The sequence below is a fragment of the Ictidomys tridecemlineatus genome, chromosome 2, assembly GCF_052094955.1.
Source record: "Ictidomys tridecemlineatus isolate mIctTri1 chromosome 2, mIctTri1.hap1, whole genome shotgun sequence".
Classification (NCBI taxonomy): domain Eukaryota; kingdom Metazoa; phylum Chordata; class Mammalia; order Rodentia; family Sciuridae; genus Ictidomys; species Ictidomys tridecemlineatus.
The window spans coordinates 39,437,650-39,460,844 of record NC_135478.1 but is presented as its reverse complement, the minus strand read 5'-3'; the positions used below and the strand labels follow the sequence as shown (position 1 = coordinate 39,460,844).

General features: G+C 34.4%; 2 protein-coding genes across 3 annotated transcripts in view; one reads left to right on the top strand and one right to left on the bottom strand.

Annotated features, from left to right (window-relative positions):
• Rab5a (RAB5A, member RAS oncogene family) overlaps positions 1-20,668 on the top strand; it is a 29,118-nt gene extending 8,450 nt beyond the window's left edge. Inside the window, exons 3-6 of one of the 2 annotated variants that reach the window (XM_005317255.5) lie at positions 11,075-11,226; positions 11,492-11,614; positions 14,428-14,521; positions 19,248-20,668. In XM_005317255.5, coding sequence (XP_005317312.1) covers positions 11,075-11,226; positions 11,492-11,614; positions 14,428-14,521; positions 19,248-19,363 — 485 coding nt within the window. In that variant the 3' untranslated portion in view covers positions 19,364-20,668. The remainder of the gene's footprint in view (positions 1-11,074; positions 11,227-11,491; positions 11,615-14,427; positions 14,522-19,247) is intronic. The other variant, XM_078038307.1, reaches the window with a different exon arrangement.
• Positions 20,431-21,673, bottom strand: Pp2d1 (protein phosphatase 2C like domain containing 1; the record flags this gene model as incomplete). Its single annotated transcript, XM_005317422.4, has 1 exon — positions 20,431-21,673. A coding segment is annotated over one exon (807 nt), but the record flags the coding sequence as incomplete, so codon positions are not given.
• Positions 21,674-23,195: the final 1,522 nt, after the last annotated feature.

The window sequence follows — 23,195 nt, the reverse complement described above, 5'->3', positions numbered from 1 at the left end:
AGGGGTAGAACAGATATTCTTCTAAATTAATATTTTTCCTCCATATTAAATAATACCATCAATATATTTTAACCTTTTTTCCTCTTAAAATTTATTTCATGGAAATCAAGAATATTTTTTATTTTAATTAAATTTTTTTTTTTTTTTTTTTTTTTTTTTTTTAGTTTTAGGTGGACACAATATCTTGATTTTATTTTTATGTGGTGCTGAGGATCGAACCCAGTGCCTCATGCATGCCATGCGAGCGTGCTACCGCTTGAGCCACATAACCCAGCCCTCATGAATTATTTATAAGCATCAGTTTTTGCCCTTTGTTAATTTTGTTGGTGCTTTCTAGTGCAGTTGAATTATTCAAAGCTATTTGGTAGACTGCTTTTACCAAATAGCTCTAACTTAGTGAACTGCCTCTATTGATTCACCAATTTACTGTTTTTATTTTGTTGTATCCTGGAAAGTAATATTAGGTTGTCTAAAATATATTTTATTCAAATTTACTGAGTATTAGAAATCAAAGATGACCTTTTAGTTTCATACGAGTGACTGATTGAATAAATGTTTTAATTAGTACTATATATGAATGTGTGTATATATTAAAGCAAGTCTATATAAAAGTGACATTTTGTTATCACTTTTTATAGTAAGCCTAAATCTCCAACTGATGTTATGATAGATGTATGAGTGCATATATATTCAAAAGAGGATATACTTAAAAAGAAAGTGTATACTATCAGTTAGTTACATTCTGAAGAAACGTAAATTTGCATAACCTTTAGTGCATGGACTTGGCCTATCTATTCTGGCTATATTCAGTCCAATTTTGCTAGCTTTGTGGTTCTCTGTTCTGAGTATTTATGGTTTCTGGGTGAATGACCTTGTAGATGCAGTGAGAGAAACAGAAAAGACAGTTGGTTTGGATTAATGGTGAATGCTATGGAGAGGGAAGCTTTTTAAAAATTTGCTTTTTTAGTGGAGTAAATAAGAATTCTGGGCTGCAGGTGTAGTTCAGTGGGAGAGCACTTGTCTGACCTATGGGAAGGCTTGGGTTCCATCCCCAGCACCACAAGGGGGACAAAATTCTGACTTGATAAAACCATGAGAAATTTTGAAAAGTGTTATCCTTCCCGCTTTTAGGTTGTGTATCATAATAATCTGATTTTGCATGTACCTAACTTACTTATGAGGCATTCTGAGTGACTTTATAATAGAATAATTTCATCATTTGGGATCATCATTGAGAGCCTTGTCAAAAGGCCTCTTTGTAGAAAACATAAGTATCTAAGATAAAAGCATCAAGAGTAAGTTTTTTAAATCATTGACTTATCTTTTTTATAAGGGCAGAGATTGAATCCAGGGATATTTACCTCTTGAGCCACATCCCAAGCTCTTTTTATTTTTTATTTTGAGACAGGGTCTTGCTAAAGTTGCTTAGGGCCTTGCTTGGTTGACAAGACTGACTTGGAACTTGCAGTCCTCCTGCCTCAGCCTCCCAATGTGCACTGGGTATTTTGTGGAGTGGCTATCCTAGGGATTGGAACCAGGGCCTTGCATTAGCTAGGCAAGTATGCTCTACCACTGAACTATATCCCCAGCCCTCTTTATTTTTTCAGACTGGGTTTAAGTTACCAGTTAAGTTGGCCTCGAATTTGTGATCCTTCTACCTCAGCCTCCCAAATAGCTGAGATTACATATGCTTCACCTGGCTATCATTGACTCTTTTGCCATAAATATAAACTCTAGCTACTTAATTTCTAAACCCTTCAAGGTGAGAGAGTATTAACTGAAGTCTGCACTTCGAAAATAAGTAAATCTTTAGTGCTTTACAAATATTGCAAAACAAAATATTCACAGTGTTGCTCAACAGCATTTACCTTCTTTTTAAGATAACATAAGTGAAAAGAAACAGAATGAGGAATCAGTCACTTTGGATTTTTAACCTCTGTTTTGATAGTTGAAGATAGCAGATACTCTTTGAACTCCACTCAAGAGGGTGATCTCATTTGTAGTTACTACATAATTACTGACACTTTTCAACTTTTCTCAGTCAAAAAATAGGTCTTTATCTCTGTAAAACTAAAGCCAGAATTTGTTCCCCTTTGTAGGAATGAGTTCATGTTACCATTCAAATATGAATAGAATTCTTTTTCTTGCTCTCTTGCATTCATAAATTATTTGCAAGTTTTAGAAAAATGTGACTTTAAAGAAATATCGGGAAATAAAATAGTATATTTAAAATGGCTAGATGCATTTGTAAAACTCACAATATTTTCACGAGTATCATCTGTAGTTTACCATGGCTATAAGTAAATACTAATTTTATAGATAAGAAAACTGAGGCAGTAGTTTAAGTAGTTTGCCTAGTGTTTTGCAACTGACAAATGAGATTCAAGATGGATCTTCAGTGCAACCCTTGTTCTGTAATTCTGAGAGAGAGAGAGAGAGAATATGTGAGTATTTTCCTTTTTTATTTATTTATTTATTTTTCAGTTTTTGGTGAACACAGCATCGTTATTTTATTTTTATGTGGTGCTGAGGATCAAACCCAGCCTGCGCATGCCAGGAGAACATGTTACCGCTTGAGCCACATCCCCAGCCCGTGTATATTCTTTTTGTGTGTGTGTTTGTTTTCCAGGGATCCTTTTTATTTATGTGTCACTTAAGGAAAATATTGTGAAAGTAAAGAACTTTAGATAAAGAATATTAGGATATTATCATGTTCCTAAATTAATATCACTGTTTTCATATAATGCATCCACATAAAGGACTGGGGGATATAGCTCAGCAGGAGAGCATTTGCCTAGCATGTACACTACTCTGGGTTCAATCCCCAATAACAAAAAAAAATTTTTTTTTTTGTATAGGTTTACTGTGATGTCTTCCTTATCTGCTTGCCCATTTAGTTATTTTCACCAGAGATGTCACTTTGTAGCATATCATTCAAGATTAATATTACTCATAGATTGTTGTTCTTGTTTTACAAATTTTGAAACACATCAGATATATGTAGTTTATATTTTTTTACTTTAATACTGTTATTCATTGTTGAGAAACAAATGACCCCAAAACTCAGAAACTTACTTTTGTACTGTGGATTGAACCCAAGGGTGTTTTACCACTGAGCATTATTCATCACTTTTTTCCCTTAGAGCACTCCCAATTTCTTTGAAGAGTTGCCTGTCATAGATAATTAGGTTCTGGGATTACAGGTTTCTTGTAACTGTTTGGTTTCCCTCTCTTCCCCACACCCCCCAGTAACTATTAATCTGAGGTTTAAAGTCTTCCCCTTTCTCCTCTCCCTCTACCAACCTTTTCTATTCCTATGTTGTAAAATTTTCAACTATCAGAACTTTTAAATTCACTTTGCAGGTAGATTTATTGCTAAGCATGAACGAGTCACTTTGAAGTCTAGTCATGTCTTTAAAGTTCTGGAAGATTCCTTTGAAGGCAGGAAACATCATGAAAGATGACCAGGAGGTGAGGGAAAGAATCCTCCTTTGCAAAATATCGGGATGCTGGCTTCCTACCTTAAAGGAGTTTTTAATGGATTTTAAAGTACTGTTGAACTATTTAATGAAGTGTCTATTCTCTATAGATAAAGTGTCTTCATAGACATTTTTATTTATAGCTATCTATATTTTTTAAAACTAAGTTAACGTCATTAACTTTTTCTGTGCTATTTGTTTGGTAACCTTTGCCTAATACTTGTAATAAATTGTAGTAACATTTTCCCCTTCTCTTAATTTTTTTCTTTTTTACTTTCCTCTTTGTAATGTATATATTTATTCTACTTTCCAGTTCCATATTTTGGAATATAGCCCAGTCTAGATTTATATTCCTATTAAATACGTTTATATTATATTAATTTATACTATGTGTATGTTCCTGTTGAAAAATTGTTCAGTCCTGTGAGCAAAGGAATCTTGCAGATATAACCACAGGCTGTCAGCCCTGAAAGTTTGGGAGTTTTTTGTTTTGTTTTTTTCTTTTTGGAACAAGGAATTAAATCCAGGGTACTTTATGACTAAGCTACATCCTCAGTCCTTTTTCTTTTCAGACAGTGTCTTGATAAGTTGTTGAGGCTGGCCTCAAACTCGGCAATCCTCCAGCCTTATTCTTCCTATTAGCTGGGATTACAGGTGTGTACCACTGTAATCTGTGCCTGGCTACAGTATTTTCTGTTTGAATTTAGTCAGTGTGTATGCTTTATTTCTGCCCTGCTCTATTTTTGACCCCTTTCTTCTCTTCCCTATATTAGCTGAAAGGTGACTTTTCCCTGGCTATACATGAGCATCTCTCCTGTCATCCCCTACCAGGTACTTTTCTCTACATACATGCAGTTTTATAGGAAATAAAAATGATCTCTATTTTATTTTGCTTATAATCTTCTCTAGACCATCCATATATTCTTCTCTGTGTATAGTTTTAATCTTCTGAAGTAAGTGCTTATGTCTGAGAAACTCTATTAAGAATATTGCTATTAGTACTCATTTCCCCAGCAAATCAGTTTGTTTTTACAATTTTGGTACCTGGGTCTTGATGCAACTTCTTATTATTCATCTCGATTATTGGATGTTCATCTAAATGTTTGATCCAGATCCATTGAACTCATTTATTTAATTCTTTGGTTGATTCTAAAAACCTTTGCTTTCCTTACACATCAATTTCATTTAAAAAAAATTTGATTTTATGATCACAGTCTTCCTTTCTACTTCTGAGATCTTGAACAGGGCCCTTCCCTCTTTTTAGTTAATATATCCTAGAGTTTTAACAGAACCCTAAATATAATTTCTAAAAGTTCTACAAAGGATAATCCATTGTGATCTATCTTACGGGGACACTACTGTTTTAGTTGTTTTTTTTTTTTTTTAATGCTTTTCTGTTCATATTTTTATAAGTATACCCTCCCTATTCCTGCCAGAAATTTAGATATATGTATATATACACATGTATAATGTGTATTTCTTCTTCAGATAGATCATCTTAAAACTAGATTTAACATAATTTAATTGCTATTTAATACTTACCAATCACTAGTGATTTTCATTTATATATTTATGTTGATTTTGTTAAATATTAAATTCTTTCTGCATAAAGGTTTATTTCTGTACTTTTTATCCCTATATAATCTTTTATAGATTCCATGAAATTATTAGATTAACAAATATTAGCATTTTATGGCATAATTCTTTCCAAACTAGGCTCCTGTAATCCCTATGGCTCGGGATAGGATGCTAAGGCAGTAGGATCATGAGTTCAAAGCAAAAGCAAGGTACTGAGCAACTCAGACCCTGTCTAAATAAAATACAGAATAGGACTGGGGATGTAGTTCAGTGGTCAAGTGTACCTGAATTCAATTCCCAGTAACCTCCCCAAAAAGAATTATTTCAAAAACAGCCAGGTATTGGGGCTGAGAATGTGGCTCAAGCAGTAGGGCGCTCGCCTGGCATGCGTGTGGCCCGGGTTCGATCCTCAGCACCACATACAAACAAAGATGCTGTGTCCGCCGAAAACTAAAAAATAAATTAAAAAATTAAAAAAAAAAAAAACAGCCAGGTGCTATGGAATTTGCCTTAATCCTAGCTCCTCTGAAAGCTGAGGCAGGAGGATCACAAGTTTGAGGCCAGGCTGGGCAATTTAGCAAGACCCTGTCTCAAATACAAAACATGGGTTTTTGCCATATACTACTCTTTGTTTCATGTTGCTGGTTCAGAAGATAAGAATTGATTTTGCTGTATGGATAGTTTTGTTCATTACTAGTAATGTTGACTACTTTTCTGCTGTATTCTTTTTGTGAATTGTCTTTACACAATTATTGTTGAGGCATTTAAGATTCATTAGATTCATTAGAGCTTTCTACATATTAAAATATTAAATCCCTGTGTTTTGGATGTATGACTCACCTTTGCAAACTTGAAGTCTCAAATTTTTGTATAATCAAACCTGATTGTCATATCTGACATTTTTTCACAATTCCAAAAAATAATTCTTTTCTATTAAAGTTGATACATAATAACTTGGAGAGCTGGGGATGTAGGTCAGTGGTAGAGTGCTTTCCTGGTGTGAATAAGGCCATGGGTTTGATTCCTGGCACTGTAATAATTGTGACCTGCGGTGGGAATGGTATGTTTTTCAGTTTTTATAGGATCATATTAGATGTAGGGGAGCTTATCTATAGGTTTCACAAATCTTTGGGTTAACAGTAGTAATTCAAATATTTTTTCATTTGCCCAGAGTATTTTAGTGTCTCTTCCTTGCTCATTATATAGGGTCTCACATACTATGGGCCTTTGGTATTTGCAGATTTATATATATGGTTTTAGCCATTCTCCATCGACTATGATATAGTAATTTGTAGTTTTGCTGAGGAAGAAATGTTACTTGGCTTGCCTACCAAACTTGCTAATTCATCATGTAGCTCAAAGAGGGAGTCTATTAGATAGGCCAGCACCTGCATCTCAACGCAGCTTTGTTTTTCTCTACTTGTCATCGAGTATACAGTAACTCTCGAAGTGATAAAAGCTGTTTCTTTGTGAAATATGGGCCTGAAAAGAAAACCAACTGCTAGTGCTGGTGATGGAAGTCAAGAGAAAATGAAGAGGTCTAAGAAAGTGATGGTTCTTAGCCAGAAAATAATCATTTTGGATAAATTAAAGTGGTTTTTCAGATTCAGGTAAGTTTGTGGTTGGTTTATGTTGCTACGGTATTGATGTAGTAGTCAATATTTCTAGTGGCAGAATTTATTTTTATAATTATAAATGACTAGTAAAGCTTTTTTTTTTTTAGGAGCAATAAGGATTTGAAGATGTCACTTAAATTTTAGTTATACTGCACTGAATTTTAGAGAAGCTGAACACTGTAGTTGTATTTGAATACTTGAGAACTCTGGGGTGTCATTAAGGTGTGTGTGTGTGTGTGTGTGTGTGTGTGTGTGTGTACACAACAGTTTGTGTTCTAGGCTGTTCTGCTCCAGTAATATTTCTGTCCTGTTCGTGCCATAGCACTTGACTATTTTTGATACATTATAATAACTACCTGGACCTCTAATTAGTCTTTTTCTCCTTCCCAAAATTATGATGGTTTTCATATATGAACAATGTTAGCAAGTTAAAAATATCTTGAATGGTGTTTTTTGTTTGAGATCATGTTTAGTTATATGGGTTATAAGTGTTCCTTATCCAGAATGCTTCAGATCAAGCCAGGAATGGTGACACACACCTGTAATTCCTGCTACTCAGGAGGCTGGGTCAGGAGGACCCACCTGTTTGAGACCAACCTGGGCAATTATAGGAAGACTCTATAGTCTTATAGATATCACCTTATCTATAAGATTCATTCATATATATATATATATGACACAGTACCTTTATTTCATTTATTTTTATGTGGTGCTGAGGATTGAACCCAGCCCCTTGTTTGTAGTAGGCGAGTGCTCTAACAACTGCAGCCCAAGATTCATATCTTATAGAATATTTTAAATAATTTTATGCATAAAACAATTTGATAGAATATTTTAAATAATTTTTTTAAAAAGCAGAGTTTTATAGTGTGGAATTTTCTACTGTGGTATCATGTCAGTGCTCAGTTTTTTAATTTTGGGAATATTTCAGATTTGGGGATTAGAGATACTCAACCTTATAATAATAACTTGAAATATCTATTCCCAGTTGGAAACTTTTAATTTAGATCTTATCTAAAATAGCCCATAAATGGTTCCACATATCAGTTTTTGAACTACTACTTTTTGTTGTTGTTTTGATGTTGTGGATGGACACAATACCTTTATTTTATTTATTTTTATGTGGTCCTGAGGATTGAAACCCAGTGCCTCACACATGCCAGGCAGGCGCTCTACCCCTGAGCCACAACCCCAGCGACATGAACTTTATTCTTTGAACAAAGTTTTCAATGACTCTATGAATGAGGATTTATATTAAATGCTAGAGAGGAGCTATAGTCATTTCTCAGGGAACTCTAATTATAAAAAATGTGAAACATCATTACGCAAGGAACTAAGAGCACAAAAGAGATAATAACTATGGTGGGATGAAGAATCATTTCTAAGTGGATTTAAGGAATGATTATTTGTGTTCTTTGTTAAACTGAGATCCTTTCACTTTCTCACATGTTTTCATTTGGTTATTGCCAGTGTATTGTAATGGTGTTGACTTCAATTTGTTCCAGCCAAATTTAAGAAATCATCTGTTTTCATGGCAATCCTGCTTCTCTCAAATAATATATCTTTTTAATAATTTATTTTATTATAAGAATATATGAAATAATATTAAATTATGGTGATATTGGATGTCCTTGTTTTATGATTTAGAGAGAATGCCTAAGAGCTTAGCTGTTAAATATAATCTGATTTTAGCTTGAAGGATAAGACATTTGCTAAATTCTGAGGAAGAATCCTATGTATGTATTTGGACTGGATATCAACACAGATGCCTTATTAATGTTAAAAAATTTTAAATAATTTTAAAATTTTTTTAATAAAAATACTTTAGGGGCTGGGGATGTGGCTCAAGCGGTAGCACGCTCGCCTGGCATGCATGCGGCCTGGGTTCGATCCTCAGCACCACATACAAACAAAGATGTTGTGTCCGCCAGTAACTAAAAAATAAATATTAAAAAATTTAAAAAAAATACTTTAAGTTTTCTTTTAGTCTTAGTATAATAGCTTTGAATTTCTGAAAGTGTCTCTGTTTGCTCATGGGCCATTGTTCTTTTAATGTATATTTCTTTGCCTGTATTTTATGTGGCATTTTTGTACATGTTTTAAAGAAGATTGGTGATCTTTGTGGTAGTTTTAACTGGTTTGAGTATTAGACTGTATTTTCTTTGAAGCAGCAAAGTTTTGTTTCCCTGAGCCTAGAGTTGATTTACAGAATTTTAAATGAATATTTTTATTACTAATGTGCTTTGTGGTCATTGTATGTCTAAAAGAGAAAACAAAATCTGCTGAGTTTGCATCAAACTGTTCTTGATTTCAGCTGTTAAGAAATATTTTTTATTCTATAAGAGTTGTTTTCATGACAGTCTGTGTATCCTTGAAACAAATACAGGATTTGAGAAAAGACTTATGTTTGGCAAAAGAAGTTTGAGCTGAAATAGAATATATCTTAAATAAGACTATTTGAGAACTCATAAAACAGTGCATTAGAATCTAGTTCACCAGACATTTGTAATTAAGTTTGCAAAATTCATAAGATTATAGTTGCTGGTACTAAAACCAGCAACCAGTTGACCAACTAAAAAACACCATGAGAAACAAATAGTCAATCTAATATTAAAGAAATGCATTTAATTAGACTTGTCACACTTAATATTATTTAGCCAATCTTATGAAAAATAGATGTATTGTTAAAATACAGATGCATCACATTCTTTTGGATGATATAGCAGTTTTAGAAAATTTCGTAATTCAAATTTAGGAAGAGATTTGATGAGCTGAAACTAAGAGGGAGGGAGGAACACAGCAATTACAATGAGTGACAGGGCAGAGGTAGGGATCTAAGTATCAAAGTTAATGGAGGAGAGGAATTGTAAGGTATGGTGGCTATTAATCAGCAAGCTGCTGAAGTAGTCTATGTGTGTGTGGTTTTTTGGGGGGAGGAGTTTTGCTGGTGATTGATGGGTTTCAGACATGCCACCCAACTATATTCCCAGCCCTTATGTGTGGATCTTCTAATTAAACAATAAAATATCATTTTATGATGGTACTTTCTTAGTAAAGTTGCAATCAGAAGAGCACAGACAAAAAAGTACAAATCCAAAAATTCTTAGAGCAAAGGACAAAAGAGGTAGTAGTGAATATTAAATATATGTAACAAATTAAATCTACACTGAAGTAATGATGTGTTATAATGTGCCAATAAAAAACAGGAAAATGGAACAAGGCATATTGTTACCAATGCAGGTGTTGTTTGTAAATATACAGTCCTTTGTAAGTATCTGTGGGGCATTGTTTCTAGATCATACATACCAAAACCATCCCCACAGGTACCAAAATCTGCTCTGCTCGGGTTCTTTATAAAGTACATATAACCTATCTCTGTTTTCCCATATACTTCAAATCATTTAGATTACTTATAATATGTAATACAGTGTAAATATTGTGTGTATAGTTGCTATACTGTAATGTTTAGGGAATAATGACAAGAAAGAAAATCTGTATGTGTTCAGGTTTTTGGGTACTAGGAATTGAACCCAGGAACACTCAATCCCTGAGCCATATCCCCAACCCCTTTTTTTATTTTGAGACACAATCTCACTAAATTGCTTAGGGCCTCACAGAATTGCTGAAGCTAGCTTCAAACTTGGGATCCTCCTGACTCAGCCTCCCAAGCCACTGGGATTATGGGCATGTGCCACCATACCTAGCAGAGAGATGCTTTTTTGTGAATATTTTCTTTTTTTTTTTTTTTTTTTTTAAAGAGAGAGTGAGAGAGGGGAGAGAGAGAGAGAGAGAGAGAGAGAGAATTTTTTAATATTTATTTCTTAGTTCTCGGCGGACACAACATTTTTGTTGGTATGTGGTGCTGAGGATCGAACCCGGGCCGCACGCATGCCAGACGAGCGCGCTACCGCCTGAGCCACATTCCCAGCCCCTTTTGTGAATATTTTCAATCCACACTTGGTTGAATTCATAGATGCAGAGGATAGCTGTTTTTTCTCCACGTTGGTCAAGAATATTAATTTGCATATACTTAAATTGCTTTGCAATTTAGAAACACATTCTTAAAACTTTTAAAAATTATAACAAAATGTTTATTTTTGCAGTTCTGGAGATAAATCCTAAGGCCTGGTGTGTGCTGAGCAGGTGATCTCCCACTGAGCTACACCTACAACCCCACAACAAAATTTTTATAAAATTTTTATTAAACCTTTTCAGTATGTAATTTCACTACAGAGGTCTCATGTAGACATCTATAAAATCTAGTTTTGAAGTACAGAGTTTGCAACTACTTTAAGTTTGTATTAACTACAGGTATGCTATGATCACATTTTCCAAGTATTTTTTATATTATGAAGGCATTTGCAAGAAAATGATGAACTTAGTGATATATTTTTTTTTCAGCTGCTTTTCTGACCCAAACTGTGTGTCTTGATGACACAACGGTAAAGTTTGAAATATGGGATACAGCTGGTCAAGAACGGTACCACAGCTTAGCACCAATGTACTACAGAGGAGCACAAGCAGCCATAGTTGTATATGATATCACAAATGAGGTAAGTACAAATGCCTTCAAACATTGAAACTAGATTGAATATCTGTTTTGGGTATTCAGAATTTTGATGAGAGAGATTTTGAAAATCCTTTGATAGAACCTTTCTGCTCAAGCTTTTTGATTAAAAAAGAAAAAATGTCACAAATAATAAAACAGTCAAAAAAAAATTTCCTTCCCGTAGAGTCACCTTTTAAAGCCTTATCTCATAAAGATGCTTCCTTACCATTTTTTGAGCTGTGCCAAATAGCTGTTCCTCTGTTTAACAGGAATCCTTTGCAAGAGCCAAAAACTGGGTTAAAGAACTTCAGAGGCAAGCAAGTCCCAACATTGTAATAGCTTTATCAGGAAACAAGGCTGATCTAGCAAATAAAAGAGCTGTAGATTTCCAGGTATGTTGAATTTAACTTTCACTTGAAGGCACTTTTTTTTTTTTTTTGGCAAATTATTTTAAAATCATGCAAATAATAGAAAAATAAAAGATTTATAAAACAAATGTGCTATGCATGTTAAAATGTAACTCTAAATGGGGCTGAAGGATATAGCTTAGTGGTAGAACATTTGCCTAACATGCATAATCCCTGGATCTTTTCCCCAGAATTGCACATGTGCACATAACACACAGTTTTTTTTTTCTCCTGATAAATCTGAATTTTTAAACCATATATTATTGTAATATATATATATACACTGTTTCAAAGATTTTGTCAACCTAAACAATTTAAAAAAATTGTTCACAACCTGGCACAGTGTCCAATGGCCTGTAATCCCAGTGGCTCAGGAGGCTGAGGCAGGAGGATCATAAATTCTGTGTCAGCCTCAGCAAAAGTGAGCACTAAGCAACTCAGTGAGACCCTGTCTCTAAATAAAATAAAATACAAAACAGGGCTGGGGATGTGGCTTAGTGGCTGGGTGCTCCTGAGTTCAATCTTTGAGTACCACCCCCCAAGAAAAAAATTGCTCATGAACAGTGAAGAAATACATAAGCAAAAGTGATAGCTTGCCTGATACAATAATACAGCCCTGTAATCGCAGCTACTTGGGAGGCCGAGGTGGGAGGATTGGAAGTTCAAGGCCAATCTGAGTAATTTAATGAGACGCTGTCTCAAAAATAAGGTCTAGGGATAGAGCCTAGTGATAGAGCATCCCTGGGTTCAATCCTAGTACCAAAGAAGAAAAAACACTTAAGATCTAGTTTGTATATTATTTGTGACAGCTAATTCAAAATTATAAATGAATTTTTGCTTTATTATGTAGATTTCCAGGTATGTTGAATTTAACTTGAAGGCACTTTTTTGAAAGGGGGGCAAATGATTTTAAAACCATGAAAATAACAGATTTATAAAATCTGTTTTATAAATCAGATGTATAAAATGTTCATTAAAATATAACTCTAGATGGGGATAGGAGGTATAACTCAGTGGTAGAGCATTTGCGTAGCATGTGCATAATCCCTGGATCTTGTCCTCAGAATTGCACATGCGGGCACACACACATACACAATTTTTTTTACAAAGCAAGTGTTAATCATTTGAAATCCTCTAATTAAACCCTTTTAAAATTATTGGGGTTTGTTTGCTCCTTAGCTTGTCTACCAGAAAGGTCTGGTTGTGTTCAAATATCAGGGATGGAATAATGTTCATTTTTTTATTACAGCATTATAGTTATACACAGTGGTTTAGTTCATTTTGACAAATCATTTATGCAAGGAATTTGATTTCAATTCCCATTCCCCCCTCCTCCATTGTCTTTCCTCTACTCTACTGATATTCCTTTTACCCCTCCTTCTCTTCCTTCCTCCTTTCCTTCTTTCCTGTTGGTGGAGGGCTCGCCTCACATGCACAAGGTCCTGGGTTCCTTCATTCTTTTTTTGTGTGTGGTATTGGGGATTGAACCCAGGGTTTTGTGAATGCAAGGCAAGCACTCCACCAACTGAGCTATATCCCCAGTCCTATTTATTTGTTTATTTATCTATTTATTTATTTATTTATGGTGTCGGGGATTGTACTCAGAGGCACTCAACCACTGAGCCATATACCCAGCCCTATTTTGTATTTTATAGAGAACAGGGTCTTACTGAGTTGCTTAGTACCTCACTTTTTGCCAAGGCTGCCTTTGAACTCATGATTCTTCTTGCCTCAGCCTCCCAAACCACTGGGATTACAGATATGCACCACATGCCCGGCTCCTCTTTATTTGTGTCTGATTAGTGCTTTCTACATATTACATAAAGGTGAAATTCCCTTTGGTATTTATATATGCATATATCATGGTTTTGTTAAATTAATTCAATATTTCCTCCCCTGCCCTCCCTCCCTCTTGTTCTCCACCTTCTAGTCCACTAATCTTCCCTGTATATTTGTTATCTGATCCCACTCCAACCACTATCTCTTCCCTGTTTTCTATCTTTCTTTTTCGATGGTGATAGATGGAATGCATGCACTGATCAAAAGCAAACTATTTCTTGCATCATTAGGTATTAAGCTGAGCATATTACAAGCATAGTTTTCATTCAGTTCTTGTACCAACTGTGTGAGGTGTAGTAACATCTATTATTCTTTCCTAGACAGTTACTTCCCCATTATAGAATAATATAGAGAGCACTAAATTATAGTCAAAAGTGGCCCTATCATATTAAAGTTAAAAGGAACCTCAGTTGTTTGTCAAATGGGACAGATAATTGGTTGTTACTCAGAACAGCTATGAGGATAAAAAGCAATAATATGTGTAAACTGTAAAGTATGACAAAAATGTGAGGCGGCAGTGTAATTTTGAAAGGAATGATTCATGAGATGTTCAAAATTGTGTTACTATAGAAGTCATTAAAAATTAAACATGAGGATGTCATTCAGTGATTGAAGTCAGTTTTAGACATTTGATTTCTCTTAGTCTTCATTACAGTTAATATAAGCATAAGTAAAAATCATCACCTGCCCCAAACTCATTATTAAAAAGCAGATTTAATATTAGACCAGATGATTAAGGGAAGATAGTATAAGAAGTTAAGGTGAAATATATATGTATATTACATGGTAAAATTATCCCCAGATAGTGCTTCTATCTTTGTTATAGCATATTACATAGTTATTGATTATAGATAACCAAGTTGGAGTGTGGATAAGAAGCCTCATTTTTTCTGCAACAGAAATAAAGCAGTTATAGTATATGTCCAAGGAATGTATCTCATTTCTTTTTCTGTAAACAGGAAGCACAGTCCTATGCAGATGACAACAGTTTATTATTCATGGAGACATCAGCTAAAACATCAATGAATGTAAATGAAATATTCATGGCAATAGGTAAGGTTAATAATACTTTTTTTTTCAAATGATAGACAAAACAAGTATGGAATATATTTGATTTATCTGAATTAAACATTCTTTGCTTTTTAAAAATTATACTACTTTTCAAGGTTCCTTCTGCTAAGCAACACTGTTAATAATACCGTTAGACTTGAAAAGTCACTACCTATTAGGTTGTTATGCTTCAGTTTAGGCAAATTTCTTCCAGTTAAGCTTGGGAGTGGATTGATAGTTAAACAGATTTTCCCAAAGCTTTCACTGAAAAGTTTGGGTAAATACATATTTTTCTATTATGGTATACTTTTTATACCAAATAATTCCTCATCTATGGGAAGTACATTCCAAGACCTTCAGCAGATAGCTAAAACCTTGGATAATATTGAACTCTTATTTCATCTTTTAACTATGTATCACATACTGTGGGCATAACTTTTGCAGTTTGAGGTGAAACAACAAAACTAGCACAGATTTCTCTTTCCATCACAATTTCACAGATTATTTTCTCTTTAATTGATGCTGGGGATTGAACCTAGGGCCTCAAAAGTCTTGAGTTCCATCTTCAACCCCAGGTATTTGTTTTTATTCAGATCCTAGCAGCATTAGTATCAGATTTTTTTAATCCATAACTTTTACCTTTTCACTTGAAGAAAGCACTTAATGGTTTTTATTTGGCAACTATAGACTGCCAGCATCTATCATCTTGCATTTCAGAGCCTTTATTAAGCAAAATATGGGTTACTTGAACAAAATACTACAATACTGAAACAGTAAATCTGATAACTGAGATGGCTACTAAGAAGTATTGGGAGCAGGGTACAGTGGCACATGTCTGTAATCCTGGTGATTTGGAAAGCTGAGAAAGGAAAATCTCAAGTTTAATATCAGCCTCAGCCACTTATCGAGGCCCTAAGCAACTTAGCAAGACCCTGTCTCAAAATAAAAAATAAAAAAGGTTGGGAATATAGCTAGTAGTAGAAGGGGGGAGGGGAGCAGTGGGAGCGTGATAATGGGCAAGTAGCATATACATGTGGATATACTAGACAAAGAGATGATTCATGTCCCAGGTTGGACAGAGCAGGATGGTACAAAATTTCATCCTTTGAATCAGAACAGCATGCAGATTAAAACTTATCAATTATTTCTGGGATTTTCCATTTAATATTTTCTGACCTTACTCATTTGTGGTAACTGAAACCACAGATACAAATAGACTCCTAAAACAAGACAAAAACTCAGCAATATTTAGATATAATATTTCTTTTTTAGCTGATCAATAGTTTGGTTTCTCCTTTGCTCCGAATAGAGCACTACTTCTGTTTTTCAAGTTTTTTGAAGTATTAATGAATATAACTCAGAAAAGTACATGATACATAAGTATAAAGATTGACTAATCGATTATTTTAGGTGGTTTGGTTTGCTTTGATTTGGTTTGTGGTGGGGGGTGATGTTTTTGTTTTGTTGTTGGTGGTGTAGTGCTGGGGATTGAATCCAGGGCCTCATGCTTGCTAGGTGAGCATTCTACCACTGAACTACATTCCCAGCCCCCAAAATTATTTTAATGTGGGCTGGGGATATGGCTCAAGCAGTAGCGCGCTCGCCTGGCATGCGTGCGACCCGGGTTCGATCCTCAGCACCACATACCAACAAAGATGTTGTGTCCGCCGAGAACTAAAAAATAAATATTAAAAAAAAAATTCCCTCTCTCTCTCCTCTCTCTCTTTAAAAAAAAAAATTAATTTTAATGTAAACATTGTAGAAGATTTCAGACATGAAGGCACAAGGGTAAAGAAAGAAGGCAAAACAATATCTTTGCTTTTAGCATGGTAATTGCTATTTCAGTTTTTGATGATAGGTAATAAAGTTTGAGTAGTATTCAGCCTTTTTTTAACTGTTGATAGACCTTTAATTATTTAATTATTGTGGTGCTGAGATTGAATCCAGGGCCTCACACATGTGAGGCAAGTGCTCTGCCACTGAGCCACAACCCCAGCCCAGTATCAAGCCTTTAAAAAATAATAATAATAATAACAAAAACAAAAGATATTTCTGTTAACCTACTTCCAGTGATTTTTAGGTATGCAGAGTCTGCCTGAAGGGGGTCTAGTTTGGTAGTTATCAAGAGTTTACTGCCTCCATAGTTTTCTTTTTTTTTTTTTTTTTTAATATTTATTTTTTAGTTTTCGGCGGACACAACATCTTTGTTTGTATGTGGTGCTGAGGATCGAACCTGGGCCGCACGCATGCCAGGCGAGCACGCTACCCCTTGAGCCACATCCCCAGCCCCCTCCATAGTTTTCTTGACCCTGGCATTATTCTCATCCCAGCGATTCTTAACTAGGGTATGCACAATTCTGACCCTCCAAAAGAAACATTCTTATATTGAACTTAACAAATTAACCAATTAATAACTGCATCAAAGGCTAAAGAAAACCCGGTAAAAGCATCCAAGGACTCATAATTTGCACTAGGTGATCAAGCTTAATGATGGATTATTTGAAATTGGGGGGGGGGAGGGAAACTTGCGTGTTTGTTGTGTAAGATGTTTTCCTGAAAAACTTAAGCAATTTGCTGAGGAAATACTAGTACCATTTGAAAGATTATATATGACAACATGCTGTTCTTACAAATGGGACAAGTTATGCACATAATCACATTTAAAAAGTTAATAACAGGAAATAAGGAGATAATAGGTTGCTCAAATCAGCCTGGATTTTCAAGTTTTCCATGGTATTAAGACTTCACTGGGTTGAAGTTGTAGCTCAGTAGTAGAGCACTTGTTGTCTTAACATTCCTGAGGCCCTGAGTTCAGTCCCCATACTGCAGAAAAAGAAAGATCATAGGGTGGGCTATCATTTGTACCTTTTATTCAGATATGTTATATAAGGTCACTTTTCATTATAAAGTAGCCTACAGATTAGTGTCCTCCATCCCTCCCGCCCCAGTGAGAATGTATGTTTGTTTGTTGTTTTAGGGTTTTTTTGTTTTGTTTTTGTTTTTGGTTCTGGTAATCAAACCCAGGGCCTCATGTATACTAGGCAAGCACTTTGCCACTGAATTACATCCGCAATGCAGAATGTTTCCCTGCTTGAAAGAAATTCGAAATATAAATGGAATTGTGCTCTTCTCATCACAAGATTAGTACCTTAAATCACACAGTAGTGCACTAAACAATTTTAATCAGTTCAAGGACTTAAAAACTCATTCCAGTTTATTTCCTTCAACCTCCTAATCTTATTCAGATGTAATTTCTGAGAGCCCTGAAACAAGTAAGCTAAAGAGAGAAATGCTTACTCATTCCAAAACCTAACTTGGTGTTAATTATAGTACAGTTTATAATGCTAACTTATTCTACCTCTGGTATTAGTGTTCAGCACCTACAAGGCATTGTTTACAAATAAATTTAACTAGAAATTTAACATTATATTACCATTTATGCTATCATCTTGTAGAGCCATTCCTAGAGCTGTACCTAGAACCCAAACTTCAGTGCTCCTTTATATCTCCTGGATCCATTTCCCAAACCAGCATCTAGAATTCTAAAGATAATTAGTGCTGATGTGGAACATACAGAATAAATAAAGTATAAAAGATCCAAAATGCAACTAAGCAATCAGATTTTAAAGTAGAACATATTCAGCTTCCTGAGTAACCTGAATCAAGGCTATGGTAAAATTAGTCTTCCCATGGTATTGTATCTCCAAGATTGATAAATATCAGTGTCCAAACACCCTTACAATAAGAAATCTAGACATATAATGTTAATAACCTCTCCCCTCAAAAAGTGAATCCAGCAACTTCAAGGACCTTAGTAATTAAACATTTTTCATACTCTAGAAAATATCCATTAGCTGGCAGAACTCAGCAAAATTAAAGCCATAAATGTTGGTTCAGGGGCTTTGTCCAAATTTGATCAGCCACACTCATCTTAACTTAAAGCAGAATTGGGATCTAGTTTTTGGAGATAGACCTTTTAGAATCAGTTATAATTAGATACAACTTGGGCTGGGGATGTGGCTCAAGCCGTAGCGCGCTCGCCTGGCATGCGTGCGATCTGGGTTCGATCCTCAGCACCACATACCAACAAAGATGTTGTGTCCGCCGAGAACTAAAAAATAAATATTAAAAATTCTCTCTCTCTCCTCTCTCACGCTCTCTTTAAAAAAATAAATAAATAGATAGATACAACTACTGGTGAATCAGATGAAGATTCTTTATCAGCACATAAGGGAAAAAAAGGACCTGGGAGTATAACTTAATGGTGGAGCACTTGCCTAGTATATTGAAGGCTCTTGTTCACTGGGGAAAGGGCAGGGCAGTTTTCTAAGGGAAGAAAAGGTAGATGGTTGAAGACTGTAGAAGCCAAGAAAGAAAAAGGAGATGTGATCTTCATATTTCTGGGTGATAATTAAGTTGCACTGGGGAGGACAAACATTGTTGGTATTATTAAGCATATATAAAGAATTACATACAACTCTAGTCAAATTTAAGTCTTGATTATGTTTCTACAACTGGTAGTCATCTACCCCTTCCCAAACATATACTCCCTTAGAACAACTATCAGTGGGGTTTTTGGCATTGAGTAGATACTCATTTTATTCAAATAAATATTTGCAGTGAATGACCATCATATAACCATAACTAGAAAGAAATTATAAATAAGCAGATAAAAGTAATTTTAATATGAATATTCTAATTTTATTTATTTTAATAATTTGTCTCTCAGCTAAAAAGTTGCCAAAGAATGAACCACAGAATCCAGGAGCAAATTCTACTAGAGGAAGAGGAGTAGACCTTACTGAACCTACACAACCAACCAGGAGTCAATGTTGTAGTAACTAAACCTCCAGTTTGAACTAGCTGGAATATTCTGCTTCCTAAATGTTAACAGCGGGATTGGAGCATTTAACCGGCCCAGTATGACTTCCAAAAAGAAGAGACTTACGATAGAGTCGAGTTTCTAATACAGAATTATTTTATGTGTTTTGAACTTAATTTTTAATAACATGCATGTATCCCTCTAACTAATGTTACAGCAATAGAAAGGGAAGATGGGAACTATGTGTATTCTTGTTTCATTGGAAGGTTACGAGGGAATCATTTGTCATCATTAGAGATAAAGATAAATGACTGGATCCACAGCTAACCATCCAGTTTCTCCAAACTGGAGCAGTAGTCATCTATGGAAAAGATTTAGAAATTATTAATTTGGACTTTTGAAAAACATTTTTAGGATTCTCCAGATGTTTATGCTTAGCCGCAGTATTCAGGCAAATGATAATTTCTTTTATCTAAAGTGTACATTCCACATTTTAATAATAAATTAACCATAAGAATACCGTCCCACATCTCCAGGAAGAAAAAGGAAATTAGTGGCATCAAAATTATAGCCAGTCCCATTATTTTTTTAAATGGGGTAAAAAAGCAAATGTAGCCCCATCTTGTTTTAAGAGTATAAAAACAGATGAATGCAATTTAATAAATAGTGTTCTCTTCATGTGAGCTCTTCAACAAAAATGAAACAAACCAGGTGTCTGTGATTTATATTTAATCACTGCTGGCCATTATATAGGTCTTGTTTGGGGATAGGGAAGGGGCTTTTGTTCCCTTTGAACATAAATATAGTCAGTGCACTAACAATTATGTACATTCAAACTTGATTACTTTAAATTTGATTTCCATCTGTACTGTAAATAGGGTACTGCATTGTCTCCATATGTTTATTATTTTTCTGTAATATTTAAGAATTGCTTAAAGTATACAAAATGTACAGTTACTAAAACTGCTAATTATTTCTTCCTCCTTTGAAAGGAAGGGGCTTCAGTTGTTCCTCATAACTAGAACCATAATAAACAATGTATCTGTAATTTGTAACATAAATATTGCATTGTTAGTAACAATCTTGCAGCCTTGTTTTTGAAAGTCCATTTTATTTTGATCAGTTCAGTATATTGCACTAATTATTTTAGGTCTTTTCATTATATGAAATCTACCATGTGTCAGAGATGATTTAATCTATTTAAGTGTTGAACTGCTAGCAGAACTTGTACATTTTACAGTAATTCAGAATTAGTAAGGAAAACAGTTCACCAGTGTTTAGTTTTATATTGAGGTGCTCAGGTTGGAATAAAGTGGTATAAAAAGCAAGTACTGGTTTTTCTCTTTTTTGGCATAAAATGGTGAACATATGTAAATTATATTATGTAACCTAAAATCTACTTTTATATTTACTACTTTCTTAAAATTATTTACATGGTATTGATGTATCATCCTAACGTCTGCTTCATAAACGAATTGCTTTGTGGCATTATATTTTGGTTCTCTGGATAATTAGAACTTTATATTTTATGGCAGCAAGTGATATTCACTTCCACTGAGAAATATTACCATAACTGTAATGTTGTCTCTGGATCCAGCCTCTAAAGCAGCATTTACAAGTTTATGGCTAATATACTCAGCTGCACCTTCATAGAAATTTTTAGTGCCTAATTTTTTTATACTTGTTTGCTCATCATCTGCACTTTCAATTTCATTCTCATGACTAGTTGTTGGTGAAGATAATTCTTCATTTTTCGGGTCATCAAAACTATAGTCAGACGAGTTTTTTGAATTTGTGGTTGACACATATTCTTCAGATTCAGATTCACACTGAAACAATATGTGGATATCACTTTCGAATTCATTATTACTTTTGTCACTGTTTGGAAGAAGCGGAGGCCCTGTAGATGGTAGAGCTTCTAACTGTGTGATTGAGGTGTATGTTTCTTTATACATATGAAACATTGTTATTACCATTGCAGTGACTTCCTTTTTATCCAAAACTTCCCAGAGTCCATTAGTAGCTAAGATAAGGAATTGACATAAGTCATCCATAGGAATAGAAATAGTTTGAGGTGCTGAGATAATGGATTTTTTCAGTTTGAGATTTCCATGAAATCCAAGTCCTCTTGTGGTTTTTATTTGCCCTTCTAGGAGCCCATACGGTTCGTTTGAACTGATTACTGCTCCAGTCTGAAGTACTCTTCTTCTTTCTTTGATGTTTCGAGTAGTATGTTCTTTGGTTAGGCAAAAACCTTTCCCATTTCTGCATAAGACTGCTTGTACATTACCTAAAAGATAATTTAAAAATACAAAAAATTTTGTCCTACAGATTTAATAACCAGTTGTGTCAAAGTATACTGATAGCTTTACTAATTCTGTGATTTCGATGCTAAACAGAAAGAAGGCCATGTAAAAATATTTTTTTAAACATGTATACTGAATGATTTATGATAAGTTAGGTTTCAAACTGAGAAACAAGTTTTACTTTTTAAAATTCTGGGTTTGGTATTAAAATAACTAAAACCACCAATAATTAAAAATAATTCCTAAATCAAAGTTTTTTTTTATGAAACAGCTTCCAAATATTATTTATTTTAGAGTCGAGTTGAACTTTTTAATAATCAACATATATTTCATACAACCGGGTTTTATTTTTAAAATGTTTAAATAAATGCTTCTTTAATTAAAAACACCTTTGATTTTTTTTTTTAAGAATAGAGTCTGACAGTTGTGTAACTGATTGAAGTTAAAATCTGAATGTACAGTGGCATTCTAACTTTTTCATACCACTATTAATTTCAGTCTTACTAAGTTCCTTCAATGTGTGCAAAAAATATGTATCATTAATGTATTAAATGGATAACAGGCACCCACAACATTGAAATTAAACCCTTCATTTGAAAACTGAAATGTTAAAAAGTTTGATGGTAGTTTGTTCATACTTCAAATGAATTCATGTGTGTGCTTCATTGCAATCTTAAAGTCTAAACATGCTCTAAACAGATTAAAGGATGATAATATTACTAAAACTGTAGTTTCTTTAAAAGTCAGTTTTGTTTCTTAGAAAAAAGTATTGAGTTCTTAGGGATGTAATTGTTTTTGGTACAGAGTCATGATTTATAAAAAATTGTTCTGAGATGGGGTTAGTCATTTGAATATTATATCCTTAGAATTCAAATTTCCTAGATTAGGATGCCAAATTTACTTTAGATAGAATATTCTGATTTTTAAATACAATGCTACACCTAGGATCAGAATTTTGTCTCTTACAGAGGTTCATTTCTAAACACTCTTTTCTGTGGTGCTTGATTAAACCCAGGGTCTCAACTCATGCTAGGCAAGTTTTCTAGCACTGAGTAACATATTCAGCCCTCTTAAATTTTATTTTGAGGCTGGGACTCAGTAAGTTGCCCAGGTTGACCTTGGATTTTCAATCCTCCTGCATCAGCCTCCTATATAGCTGGGATAAAAGTAGTGCACCATGAGCTTGACTTAAGTCATCCATTTTATTTAGGTAAAAGAATTTAGGCTTAGAAGATCTGGAAATGCAGTTAGAGTGCTTTGCCTAGCATGTGTGAGGCCATGGATACTAAAGGAAAAAAACTGGTTCATGCAAGTGATGGGACAGAAAGCGTAACTTGATGGAGTATTAGTGTAGGGTATACATTAATAACATTGGCCCATTTACATAATGTGAAATGTTGATATCTGTGTGTGTGGATTGGGACCAAAAGGTGATATAGCTGTGCATGTACACCTGTAATCCCAGAGCTTGCTTGGGAGGCTGAGGCAGGAAGATTGTGTTTCAAACCAGACTCAGCAATTTAGCACTAGGCCATAAGCAACACTGTGA